Below are 13,560 nucleotides of genomic sequence, written 5' to 3' on the forward strand. Positions count from 1 at the left end.
TGCCACAAGCCGAACCGATTGGCCAATTAATTCGCGCAGAATTTTCACCAAAATTCACCAAGACCCTCCAACGATCTCACGCATAATTCTAAAGCATCTCTAACGCATGTCTCCAACTCTAATGTTACCTAACGTCAGGCAACATTATTAGAATGAATCATACAATATACTTCGCATTGCGAAACGGCTCGTGGCAATTCTCCTGAATTTATGGCAATTTCACTGAATCGCGCATTCAGTGGACGTCGACGTCGACGAACATATCGAGCGTCACGGTGCCGTATGTGGCGCCGAAGCGCGCTCCAACGTCCTCGGAGCCGCGTGTAACGTGTCTCGCGCGCGCGGCGAGGTTAGGTTATAGCAGACGACGTTCGCCACATCGGAGCGAGCGAGCGGGTGCGTGCATATGCTACATTAATTTAATTCGCGGACGTGAAGTGCGCGAGGGAGACTCGACGCATTGAACGTCGTTCAAACTAACCTTTTTTCCCCTTCTTCGGCTGAGGTTCCTGCATCTTGGCTCGCCGCTGCGAAGTGTTCCGCACACGTTCAGCTTTCCTCGTTTACCCCTTTACCTCTCCGGTGCGGCAGACTATCTCGGCGATCCGGTCGACCGATGTTCAACCGCTCGCTGATTCCGGGACGGAGGTCGGCGTGGCGTTCCCACGTCGCGAACAAATGTCATGCAGAATTGAAAGTGCCTGGGGGACTTCTCCAGCGCGCTCCGTGACACCCGGCCTCGAAAACGGGCAAAAACGGGACGGTATACAGCTGGCACTCTGGCACGCACGCACGCAACTACGGGTTTCTAGTGTTTTATGCGAGAGCTGGTTACAAAAGGTGTAACATGGGGCGGTAATGTCACCAATTGCAGTTTCCTAGAGATATTTGAAAATAGTTTCTACAAGCTCTAGAAGATACCTCAATAAAGTTAGCCGGACAACTTCGACAGTTTTGTTTATACGAATCGTTTGTTAGTGGTTTGTTGTTGATTGTTAGATTAATTAAAACATTTGTTAGACAATATTTTCTATGTAAATACGAAAACAATTTGTAATGTCAAGATAGCCGGTAAATTACTATTTTTGTTTCAAAATAGGCTTAATCGATGCGGAATCGTTTGTTGTTTCCGAATAAACTAATTAAAACGTTTGTTGGATCACGGTTTCGCTTAGAAAAGCGAAATTCTATTCAAAAGAAGAGACGAAATTCCATCAGTAGTTTCCCTTCTATGTTATTGAATGATTTAAGGTATAAGAAATACTGTCACTGTCACGCCATTTTAGTGAATTCCGAAGGGGACAGTCGTCAGGTGTACAATGATTGTCCCGAGTTTTTTTCTCAACTAGTTATTCCGTATTTCGTATTTTGTTTTTAATTCATTTTCGCAATTGGCCATATCGAACCTGCAAGGGATCGGGTGCCATTAAATACTACGAAGAAGAAGACGACGCCATTTTAGTTTAGGACAAATATCGTGCACGTGATGTCACAGGACGAATATCGTTAATATCCGTCCTGTGATATATTTAATTATGATAAGAAAGACTTGCTCAGACCGTTCGAGCACATCATGAAGAACAGGTAATGTAATTTTATTCTATAAATTAATTTTACCTTTATTTAATTTTGTAGTTGTAATCGAGTAATCCGATATGTTATATATCCATGTAGAACGTTCTTTATAAAGTTAAGCATTGTATTTATAATTTTGCATAATCTAACTATTGTTTGATTGAAATTTAATTTGATTTAATGTGATTCAGATCGTCTGTGTAGAGATATTGTGAGATGCATGGCGCAGATTGTTTATTCGCAAGCGCCAAATATTAGATCCGATTGTAAGAACATTTTTGGGAGCGTTTTCCATCGCGCGGCTAGCAATCGTGATGAATCTGTTGTCAAGCTGGCCTTTTCCATGACCGGTAAGATTATTAGTGAGTTTCATTTTTGTGCCTGCCTCGAGAGAATGTCACTGTACGTTTTTTCTCCAGCTCAGTTACCACATAGAATTGTAAACGCATCATACTAATTCTATCGTTGTTATTATATAATGCGTAGATAAGCTGTATGCACAGGACTTTTCAAACGAGACTAAAGACGCGGAAATTACGAGTGAGGACGCGCCAGTAAAGGAAATACAATTCATGCACATACAGATGGAGTTCTGCAAGAAGAGCATGTTAAGAACTGCCATAGATAATAATTTGTACGAGGACGAGGAGTGTGTCTACATCTACGTGCTACAGCAACTATATAGTGCGCCTATATATAAGCTTCTACCGGCGTGTGTCGCGTCAGTGTAGAAGCAACTGCTGAGGGGATACGACGCAGAAGCTGCAAGTGGGATTGTTTGGGTCTTGCATCACGCTGCACATCTCGATCTAGTGTGAATTCACTCTACGAATATAAAGTGAGATCTTCGTGAGTTCAGAGGCAAAATGAGCAGATACAGAGCAACGTTGATACCAAAATTATTCTCCCACTGGTGGGAAACCCTGGAACGTCCGCATCGTTTGATGGATCAGCGATTCGCCATCAATCCCACGCATTTCTTCGAGCCTTCGTTCTTCGACCGAAGATTTCCGTTCGAGAGGGCAATTACCGAAAACTTGCGATCATAGAACGAGTTTGTGCGCGAGTTTCAGCGCGACTGCGAGAACGGATGGTCCGTCGTGAAGAACGACAAGAACAATTCACGTGTGCCTCGACGTGCAACAATTCGAACCCGATGAGATCACTGTCAAAGTGTTGGATGATTTCGTCGTCGTGGAAGGTAAGTTCTGCTTCAAAACGCAAAATCTCACATAATTTTAAACATTTATATGTTGAAACTTTTTTTCATGCAAAGATTCAGTCGAGTCCGTTATTTGATGAAAAATTGCATCGTTCTCGTTTCACGTAAATTATTATTGAAAACGTAGACGAAGACGGAGAAATATTGTTGGAAAATAAAAGAGAGAGAGAGAGAGAGAGAGAGAGAGAGAGAGAGAGAGAATAGAAATTTATAAATATATTTAGTATGATTTTTCAATTTTATCATGACATGTTATAATAACAAACGCGCGTATCTATGATGACAAAACCGGCTGATGCAATTCGATCTCACCTGCTCTTGCGTGTTCAAGAATCATATGCGTCTTATCGATTGACCTGCAAGCGCATGTCCAAATTTTACTCAACAATATTTTTATGCTATCGTGTAAATTATTTCAATGTTTTCTCTCCTTTTAACGTAATTACTCTACAATAATAATTATAAATATACAAGTGTGCTACAATTACGTTTCTGTTTTGATTACAGGAAAGCATGAGGAAAAAAAAGATGAGCATGGCTCGATTTCTAGACATTTTATCAGGAAATACATGGTTCCAGAGCAATGTGATTCAGAGAAGTTAACGAGTACTCTCTCGTTGGATGGTGTGCTTACGATCACTGCACCAAGAAAGCCTGAAGCTGAAGAAGCCAGGAAAGAAAGAGTGATTAATATTGAACATACCGGGAAATCCGCCGTAGAAGACGATCCAGAAATAAAACAAGGGGATAAAAAATAAATGAGCTTTGTAAAATTATTAGCCTATTGATTATTCACGTACATGTAACGTTATTATACATACGTACAAGTTATATACGTATTTTACATGTATTGCTGAAAATCATTAAGTTTAATAAAATTTTGTAAATATATAAGATAAAAGTCTTTAAATAAATAAATACACATTTAATACGTTAAAGTTTCGTTTTATTTTCTTTTATAATATCTTCTAGAATACAATCTTGTAATCGCAAGTTATAAAATATTTATATATATATAAATATTTATAAAATATAGTACTTTTTTATAAAAATAGGATATATACCGCAAATGATGTTATATATAGAAGTGCACTCAAGAGACTGTAAATATGTTTGATATACAACTTGATATAATTAATTTAATTATAATAAATAATAATTTAATATAATTAAGAAAGTAGTAACAATAAAAAATATAACTTACAAAACTATTTTAATTGGATATTTGCAAATACAGTACATGATCAATAATACATCTCCCATATTCTAGACTGAAATTGAACATTTTATCAGTCAAGTTAATTAATACCTAATGCTACAAATATTACAAAATACTATTTTTTTCTTTGTTTTTATTTATTTCTTTGTAATTATTTGAAAGAAGTGACAGGATAGAAAGTATTCTAAAGCATTTAATTTAGCATAACTTTAACAAAATATATAAAAATAGCTAATATAAAGTTTATTTAAAGTTTATCTAAAGAGGCTTGTAGGTATCATTTGCACAGAAATTAATATAATTCTTCAAATATTATAAATGTATTAAAATACACATACGACTTTTAGGAATAACATAAACATAACAGATAACGTTATATACTATGATCACATTGCCATCTAATTTAATCGCTTATCACAGGCTAATGAACACTCAGAGAAATACAATAGTAGTTTGGTAGACAAATATAGAGTAGTTTGATTATGTCAAAGACCTGATTTCTCACTCGGTCTTCTCCTCGTCGCTCTCTTTGGTCTCCTTGTTCACGAAGGGCTTGCATGTGCATTCGATTGGGATCATCCGTCATTCTCTCTCTTCCTTCTCCGGTCGATTCTTAGGCGCGACGATCGTCAGAAGACCGTCCGAGGACAACCTGACCGTAAGTTGCTCCACGTTCGAGTCCTCCGGCAGCTGGTACCGCCTGACAAATTGGCGTGACACCCAGCCGTGCTCGTCTCGCTTCTCCTCATGCTTGGCAGTGACGACGAGACAATCGTCCACGACCTTCACCTCGATCTCCTGCGGCTCAAAGTGCTGCACGTCCAGCACCACCTGGAAGTCGTCCTTGTTCACCGGTGGCGCGGACGAGATCTTGTTCTCGCGTTGCTGCAACAGGTTCCTTGGCTCCATAGCGTGGTCACGTTGTCGGTTAAGTGATGACAGCGCCAACAGCTCCGACTGTAGACCCCGGCCGAAGTCGCGGTTCAGTAAGTTCAGCAGATCATAGTAAGTACGCTCCAGGTTCTCCTGCCGGTTGGTGAACAGCAACTGGAGTCTTGACATTTCCTCGCGGTTTTCGCGTTGATCCATTGACGTTTGATCTATTAGCAATGCACTGGGTACAGTAAACACGAAACGCAGTCTGTTATTATAGCGTGTTATTGATGTTACGTACTATTGTAAGAGGCGAAAAATAACTAGGAGACTGCCTTAGATTTGAACTCGAACTCTCCGGGATCCCTGGTTCACACGCCTAGGTCTTAGGTTGTACGGCCAATACTCCTACTGTTGTGATCAACTTGTTTTCATTCCGATCCTCTATACGACCTGTCAGTCTCGACTATCTTTCCAGATCTTACAGCTCGGCCAGCCTGACATTACATTCGTCCCCGAATGTCTCCAAATCGTCGGTTCACTCCACTTGAGTCCCTCCCAACCTCCATTTTTGGTTCACTCTTCTGAGTCCCTCCCAACCTCCATGTTGGTTCACTCTTCTGAGTCCCTCCCAATCTCCATGTTGGTTCACTCCTCTGAGTCCGTCACGACCTCCATGTTCAGGCTTCACTGCCGGCCAGCTGCTTCTCAACTCCCTCCTCTCCGAGGGGTAGCGGATGAATCTCAACTGTCTTCGAGGGGTAGCGGATTTTATCCCACTTCTGAATTGTAAGAGGCGAAAAATAACTAGGAGACTGCCTTAGATTTGAACTCGAACTCTCCGGGATCCCTGGTTCACACGCCTAGGTCTTAGGCTGTACGGCCAATACTCCTACTGTTGTGATCAACTTGTTTTCATTCCGATCCTCTATACGACCTGTCAGTCTCGACTATCTTTCCAGATCTTACAGCTCGGCCAGCCTGACATTACATTCGTCCCCGAATGTCTCCAAATCGTCGGTTCACTCCACTTGAGTCCCTCCCAACCTCCATTTTTGGTTCACTCTTCTGAGTCCCTCCCAACATCCATTTTTGGTTCACTCTTCTGAGTCCCTCCCAACCTCCATGTTGGTTCACTCCTCCGAGTCCTTCCCAATCTCCATGTTGGTTCACTCCTCTGAGTCCTTCCCAATCTCCATGTTGGTTCACTCCTCTGAGTCCGTCACGACCTCCATGTTCAGGCTTCACTGCCGGCCAGCTGCTTCTCAACTCCCTCCTCTCCGAGGGGTAGCGGATGAATCTCAACTGTCTTCGAGGGGTAGCGGATTTTATCCCACTTCTGAATTGTAAGAGGCGAAAAATAACTAGGAGACTGCCTTAGATTTGAACTCGAACTCTCCGGGATCCCTGGTTCACACGCCTAGGTCTTAGGCTGTACGGCCAATACTCCTACTGTTGTGATCAACTTGTTTTCATTCCGATCCTCTATACGACCTGTCAGTCTCGACTATCTTTCCAGATCTTACAGCTCGGCCAGCCTGACATTACATTCGTCCCCGAATGTCTCCAAATCGTCGGTTCACTCCACTTGAGTCCCTCCCAACCTCCATTTTTGGTTCACTCTTCTGAGTCCCTTCCAACATCCATTTTTGGTTCACTCTTCTGAGTCCCTCCCAACCTCCATGTTGGTTCACTCCTCCGAGTCCTTCCCAACCTCCATGTTGGTTCACTCCTCCGAGTCCTTCCCAATCTCCATGTTGGTTCACTCCTCTGAGTCCGTCACGACCTCCATGTTCAGGCTTCACTGCCGGCCAGCTGCCTCTCAACTCCCTCCTCTCCGAGGGGTAGCGGATGAATCTCAACTGTCTTCGAGGGGTAGCGGATTTTATCCCACTTCTGAATTGTAAGAGGCGAAAAATAACTAGGAGACTGCCTTAGATTTGAACTCGAACTCTCCGGGATCCCTGGTTCACACGCCTAGGTCTTAGGCTGTACGGCCAATACTCCTACTGTTGTGATCAACTTGTTTTCATTCCGATCCTCTATACGACCTGTCAGTCTCGACTATCTTTCCAGATCTTACACTATGAACTTGAATTTGCCGAAGCTCACGTTGACAGGTTGTTCGCTAACTATACGCTCGATCGACGTTCGCTAATCACTTGCCGGTACGATACTCCAGGGCGCTCCCTGGAGGACTCCTTCCTTTCCCTTCCTTCGGGGTCGGGCGCTCCCGACTCCAGTCCGCCGTACGGCCGACCGGCGAAAGGGGGGCATCCGGCTTGCCGACGGGAGCGCCCGTCGGCCGTACGGCGAACTGGAGTCGGTAGCGCCCGACCCCGAAGGAAGGGAAAGGAAGGAGTCCTCCAGGGAGCGCCCTGGAAGGACGGCCCGCACACCGGGAGCACCCGGCATGCCGACGGGAGCGCCCGTCGGCCGTACGGCGGACTGGAGTCGGGAGCCGGAGGATCACCACGAAGGTAATGCTGATACGCTCTATCTGCATTGAGCAAGCCGCTCGTGTGTGATGCTCGTCATCATGGTGGAAGTAACAAGGTGTGCTATTATCTCGGACGAATTTCGTCACGTTCTGCGCAGCACCAAGTTGTCGCCATTTTGCAAATAGCAACCAATAGCAACGCGATAATAAATGTAAACGAAAGTGTCACGACATAGGTATGCACTGTTTCAGAGTCTCGCACATCGCACAATACCGTCATGTTCGTTTAAACAGCGTAAAAACACGTCACGAAATAATAAACATGTTAGATATTTTTCATTTCCAAACAATGAAGAAATGATTGCGCAGTAGAAAAGACTTTGCAAAGAAAATGTCAATGCAAAGAACGGTATGTATATATGCAATATTGAAAGGTGGTAAATGGAATTTAACGAATTAAATATAATAGAATATAATAAAATGCATTATTTAAAATTTCTTTATCTAGCTCGGGTTTGTTCTCAACATTTTAAGACCTCGCAATATAAAAATCGGTCATTTTTACGTGAGATACTACCTATACAGGGTGTCCCAGACCTACCGTATCACCGGTTAATTTGAACAGCCGCGAATAATTAAGATCAAATTGAAGTGTGCGCGATGCGCGGGACCCTTCGACCCACCGTCACTGAACGCGGGAAAATTCTACACAAGGATAGGATAACTATAACCCTTCGTAGCGCCGAAACTACGCCACCCTCGACATTTTGTAAGAGGAACATTCGTCTCAGAATCACCTCAGGAATGTACCATTAACCGGTAATACGGTAGGTCTGGGACACCCTGTATTTTATTTTAAAAAATATATTTACCATAAGTACACACAAAAGATCTTTTATTTAATCCTTTTCTTATCCAAATCTTTTTTTTAATTCACTTAAATTATTCAAGATGGCGGACTCTTGTCACGCTCTCTTATTGGTCAGTAGAAATGTCTGCGCAGTAGCACACCTTGTTACTTCCACCATGCTCGTCATGTTCTCGTTCCAAGTGCCGCAAAACTGTTAGAATTCCGACTAGTGACACGGAATTCTAACAGTCACTACCTGTCAATTGCGCTTTCCCCGGTTTTAGGTTATCACGATCGAGGAAATCCAGGTTAGGTTCCCCAGCGGCCGCCATATTGGCGAAACGGACGGGGCAACGATTCGCGTAGTGCTGGGACACTCACTTGACTCGTGCAGTTTGACTTTCGTACGACTCACGTAGTACTGCGCATTTGAATTGAATCGGTATAGTTTCTCCGGCTCGAAGCTTGGCGCACGGAACGTGTATTCGCTGTCCGAATTATGGATCTTTTTCGCGTGGTAAGGTCTTATTGCATGTAAATTACGACGTATATGGCAAGTAGATTGATCATTTGTCGCATTAGACAAGAAAGCGGGGCGCGATTGTACACTATGTGCGCATAATGTAAGCGGTAAATGTACGCTGCAGTATCGCGGCAGCAGGGGGAAATCATTAAACTTCTTTTGTTAATAACTTTTTAATAAACAATGAGCGACGGCTAAAACCTTTTGAAGGTCACTCAGGAGGGTGACCGTGACAACATATGTCAAGGTCAAGGTCATTCGAGGTTGCTCCGTTAATCTATTAGGTTGTTCATTAAGTTCTGCGGTTTTCTCGATAGCGTTTGTCCATTGAAAAAGATAGCATGCATCGCCTGAACCGCGGATTGCCGCATACTCCGTGACAGGTTAGACAACGCTTGACATTTCGCCAGAGTCTTTGTTGTGTTTTGACGTGTTGTGTGTACGCGCTATTCATTGAAAATGGAGGATCAAAAGGTGCATTTTCGGCACATTTTGCTATTTTTCTTCCGCAAAGGAGTAAAAGCGACGGACGCACAACGTGAGATATGTGGCGTGTACGGGAACTCGGCCATAAGCGCTGACACTTGTCAGCGTTGGTTTGCGCGCTTTCGTTCCGGAGATGTGAACGTCTCCGATGCTGCTCGCTCCGGTCGTCCATCCACCACTGACGACGACCAAATCGTGGCCGCAATCAAAGCAGACCGACACCTGACGACGCGGGAGATCGCGGAGCGCTTCGACATCGCCCATACAACGGTTGCGCAGCGATTAAAACGGCTTGGGATGTCGAAAAAAGCAGATGTTTGGGTCCCTCACGAGCTCACCGAAAAGAACATTTTGGACCGCGTCATGATCTGTGAATCCCTGCTGAAATGGAACTCGCTGGAGGCCTTTCTCAAACGGGTGGTCACGGGAGATGAAAAATGGGTGGTATATAACAACATTCGACGCAAGCGGTCATGGTGCGGTCCGGGTGAGTCGTCACAATCGGTTGCCAAAGCGGATTTGCATCCGAAGAAAATGATGCTGAGCGTGTGGTGGGATTGGCGAGGCGTCCTGTACTTCGAGCTGCTTCCGCGCGGTCAGACCATCGACGCCGAGAAGCATTGCGCTCAGTTAGAAAAATTGAAGCAGGCAGTGGCGGAGAAGCGGCCGGAATTGGCGAACAGGAAGGGCGTTGTCTTCCACCACGACAACGTCAAACCACACACTGCTTTGGTGACCAAGAAAAAGTTGAAGTGCTTTGGCTGGGAAGTCATGCAGCACCCACCGTACTCCCCAGACCTTGCGCCGTCGGATTACCATCTGTTCCGGTCACTCCAAAACAATCTCGACGGGCAGCGCTTTAATTCAGTGGACGATATTCAAACGTACTTGGAGGACTTTTTCGCGCAGAAGTCGCGCGACTTCTACAAACGCGGCATTATGTCCCTTCCAGAACGTTGGCAGAAGGTGGTCGATCAAGATGGACAATACATTCTAGATTGAATAAATGTGTAAGTACAATAGATTTATGTTTTAATTTAGGGCAAAAAAACCGCAGAACTTAATGAACAACCTAATAAATAATTATCAGCGCGAGCTATTAACGCGCGCGATTAATTAATTCTCACGAATATCTGTTCGTATAAACATGTTGACGCGATGTAGTTATTTATCGTACAGTTTTCGCTACGAAATTTTTTAAGATTCCAACAATGTCTAGTTTTTGCGTTAAAAGATAAAATAACAGTAATACATTATGCGATTTCTCTCGTTATTTCATTTTCCGTTGTCTCATTTTCCCACGTGTGATCACGTGATCGCGACAACTTCACGCTGCTTTTCGCGCGACATTCATATCGCACTAGGTATTTTGTAATCTACTTTTTTTACGTTCTTTTGACGCGCTAAGCTTTATGTTTGAACTATTAGAGTCGAAATTACACGCGCGTGGAGTTTGCGAATCCGTTGCGATATTTAGCGCCGCGATTTTATTAAATATTATAATGTTATAAGCTCGCGAATATGGAGTCGCGTTCCTAACCCTTTCGCTCAATGGTCGATAGCTACGATACGCTTTTGGCGCGATCATTTCTACATGATATCGCGTTGCGAATGTAAGAATTATACATAGGGTATAATTAATTGTATAATTAATCTAACAATTGCATGAAAATATAATAGAAATATTACTGTCTCTAGATCCTGCGAAGATTGCAAATTCGCGGCACCGAAAACTCCAGTTCAGGATTGGCTCAAAAACGTAAATCAAAGGTAAATCGATAAATCTTTTCAATTTCTTCGCCGTCATCGTGAAACATCACATTTATTCATTAAATTGATAAATATTTTGTATTGAAATAGGCGCGAGTTATTAATGAGCGCAATCATGTGTGCACTTTAGTGTGTGTTGAGTTCATTTTTCGCATTGTATTCAGACAAATACAACCGTAAAATTATATAATTTTAAATGAAAATTTTATATATTATACACACATATTAATGTTGTGTATCCTTGAAATTATCGACGTCTTATTACACAAAAACGACCTTCGACCCAAGATCGCGCAACATTCTATTGTCGTCCGTTGACGAATATCGACACACGTAATATTCTCTACAAGATATTATTAATTGATAATTAAATTAAATTTAAATTTAAATCCAAGTATTATTAGAAAATGTAGTGCAAACGAGCAAATGTTTATTTTTCACGAACGCATTAATTTAATTAAATTTCGTAAGGATTTAAATACATATATTCTCGACGTAAACGTGCGCACAATGTGATTGAAATATTTCGTTAGCTTCCGTTATTAATTACATTTTTGCAATTATATTTACATCATATTTCATATAATTCGATGCAATAAAATATGAATAAGACAGTAACTATAAAATTAATTAAATAAAATTAATTTTATATTGAAATTTCTAAAGGAATATGACTGCGAAATTGAGGAGTGCCATTGTTTCGTGCGAGCTATCAAGAATTAAAAGGAGCAAGAGAGTTTTGTATTGTGCAACGCCAAAGCATCGTAGAGTGAGTAATTGAAACAATAAAAGTAAAAATATTTTGTATATTATGGTGATGGTCTTTTTGCAATAATCAGTGTGATTTACAGTAGTATAGTACATAGCTTTAGTATAATACATAAAAGTAGATACTTTTCTACGTAGTTTTGTGCATGAATTATTGATTAAAGAATTATATAAATTATAACTTATTCGTCTTTAAGTCTATCTTATAAATTACATGTTTTCTTAATTCTTCTAAAAAGATTCTTCGGTTATTTAATTAAGTATTATATCTTTAAAATATATGTATATATTATTGATTTATATCATCTTATTGAATAATTTTATCTTTTTGGATATGCATGGTTTTTAATTCAAATACCATCGAAAAGGATGATATTTCAAATTCGCGAGGCAAAATCGCGAGCTAATTTGCTGTCATATAGATTTCACGAATATTTGCTCGCGTTGTGATGCAATTATATTTTGTTTCTCATTAATTATATATACATATTTGCGATTAGAGATACGCGGTCAAAGAAAAATCGGATTAGTGTTTTAAGAATTATTTTATTTGCGTTCAGTAGAGTATATATTTTGTAATCACAATTATAATTAATTATTCAATTTTACTGCATAATCTTTTTTCTTGATATTCCATTTACTGCATTGATAGGCGCGATTATATTTTGTTCGCCTACATATTAAACGATTTAGAAGTCGCGTTATAAATTATTATACATTTCGAGTAGAAAGACGTAAAACACGTTCAATTAAATTTCAATTATTTAATTATTATAAATAAATATATAAATTATTATAAATTTAATTATTTAAAATTTAAATTACGTTTTAAAATAAGCCGTGCAATCTTCGCATAGACATTGCGAAGTAGTCTTCTCAAATATTGTGCGAAGCAATGTTCGCAATATATTGTTCGAAGATGAACTTCGCCATCATAATATGGAGTAATTCGTCGTGGGATCATCGCACTGCGCATCGATCTCCGCCAGTAAAGTGAAGTGACTTTTGTGCCGACATAAATATTCTTTAAATATCGTTAACAATAGTATCGCGTCGCGAATAAACTCGTATGTGCAAAGTATAAAGTGTAAAGAACAAAGTGAAAAGTGCAAAGTACAAAAAGAAGTGAAAACTGAAGAACAACCGATGAGAGATTCCCAGCTGAAGAGATTACAGATGGTCGGTCAATTTCATCAGTGGCTGTGATGGATTCTTATAGGATTTCATCGCTCATTGGTGAGTGCTCAATTTTACCACTTGTAGAATAGTAATAACGCATGCAGTAATTTGTAAATCACGCTGAAAGATTCACAATGAAAGAACTAAGTATTTTACACTTTTACACTTGTATTTCGAAAAGACAAAAATCCTATATGCTTTATATAGTTTTCCTCATAAACATGCAGTCGATTAATCTTTATATTTTATTAAATCTCTGTTACACGCTTGTATTCACACCGAGATGAAAACAGTTATTTATCTCTATAAATTCGTATATCTAACGCGCGCATATATGTACGATTATTTCAAGCAGGGTATGCATTCTCGAACTGAATCGCACAATTCTATTCGGTTAATCAAATTTTCTCAGAAGCGCTTGTTAAATTTTCCATCAAGCCAAGTCTCGAAGTATATTATCGGATTATATATAGCCTAAATCAAGTTCAAATATCATTTCCTGCAAGTTTTTATTTACGCGACATATACTATAATATCATTATCGCAATTGCATCGCTATTGAAAATACCGTAAATTCAGAAATGAAAAAGTTCTAGCCATTAGAAATTTTTTCTTTTCCGAGAAGTTCTGAGTTGTTGATATCATTATTTGTTAT

General features: G+C 40.8%; 4 protein-coding genes and 2 long non-coding RNA genes across 7 annotated transcripts in view; 4 read left to right on the top strand and 2 right to left on the bottom strand.

The window, feature by feature from the left end:
* The window catches only part of LOC105283971 (eukaryotic translation initiation factor 5B), a 40,301-nt gene extending 39,457 nt beyond the window's left edge, over positions 1 to 844 (bottom strand). Inside the window, exon 1 of the mRNA XM_011347135.3 lies at positions 482 to 844. Coding sequence (XP_011345437.1) covers positions 482 to 515 — 34 coding nt within the window. The 5' untranslated portion in view covers positions 516 to 844. The remainder of the gene's footprint in view (positions 1 to 481) is intronic.
* Positions 845 to 1,245: 401 nt separating this feature from the next.
* On the top strand, positions 1,246 to 2,781 carry LOC105283973 (brefeldin A-inhibited guanine nucleotide-exchange protein 2). Of its 2 annotated transcripts, none has more exons than XM_020033173.2 (3): positions 1,246 to 1,584; positions 1,767 to 1,937; positions 2,062 to 2,781. In XM_020033173.2, exons 2-3 carry the CDS (start codon positions 1,796 to 1,798, stop codon positions 2,304 to 2,306), a joined length of 387 nt encoding a protein of 128 aa, XP_019888732.1. In that variant the 5' UTR covers positions 1,246 to 1,584; positions 1,767 to 1,795; the 3' UTR covers positions 2,307 to 2,781. The 2 variants fall into 2 exon arrangements, with proteins under 2 accessions (XP_019888732.1, XP_019888733.1); XM_020033174.2 differs by having other exon boundaries at positions 1,253 to 1,584; positions 1,767 to 1,925; positions 2,062 to 2,689.
* Positions 2,442 to 3,693, top strand: LOC113561934 (heat shock protein 27-like). Its single transcript, XM_026969597.1, has 3 exons — positions 2,442 to 2,587; positions 2,682 to 2,776; positions 3,305 to 3,693. Exons 1-3 carry the CDS (start codon positions 2,442 to 2,444, stop codon positions 3,553 to 3,555), a joined length of 492 nt encoding a protein of 163 aa, XP_026825398.1. The 3' UTR covers positions 3,556 to 3,693.
* A 36-nt stretch (positions 3,694 to 3,729) lies between these two features.
* LOC105283974 (protein lethal(2)essential for life) lies at positions 3,730 to 5,253 on the bottom strand. Its single transcript, XM_026967987.1, is given in 2 exon segments — positions 3,730 to 5,116; positions 5,191 to 5,253. A coding segment is annotated over 1 exon segment (588 nt). The 5' UTR covers positions 5,106 to 5,116; positions 5,191 to 5,253; the 3' UTR covers positions 3,730 to 4,517.
* A 1,969-nt stretch (positions 5,254 to 7,222) lies between these two features.
* Positions 7,223 to 7,810, top strand: LOC105283975. Its single transcript, XR_894782.3, has 2 exons — positions 7,223 to 7,445; positions 7,582 to 7,810. It is a non-coding gene; the product is annotated as an uncharacterized LOC105283975 (long non-coding RNA).
* Positions 7,811 to 10,159: 2,349 nt separating this feature from the next.
* On the top strand, positions 10,160 to 12,227 carry LOC113561613. The gene is made up of 3 exons (XR_003406301.1): positions 10,160 to 10,198; positions 10,887 to 10,958; positions 11,625 to 12,227. It is a non-coding gene; the product is annotated as an uncharacterized LOC113561613 (long non-coding RNA).
* Positions 12,228 to 13,560: the final 1,333 nt, after the last annotated feature.

This window comes from Ooceraea biroi, chromosome 1, assembly GCF_003672135.1.
Source record: "Ooceraea biroi isolate clonal line C1 chromosome 1, Obir_v5.4, whole genome shotgun sequence".
In the NCBI taxonomy this organism is placed as follows: Eukaryota; Metazoa; Arthropoda; class Insecta; order Hymenoptera; family Formicidae; genus Ooceraea; species Ooceraea biroi.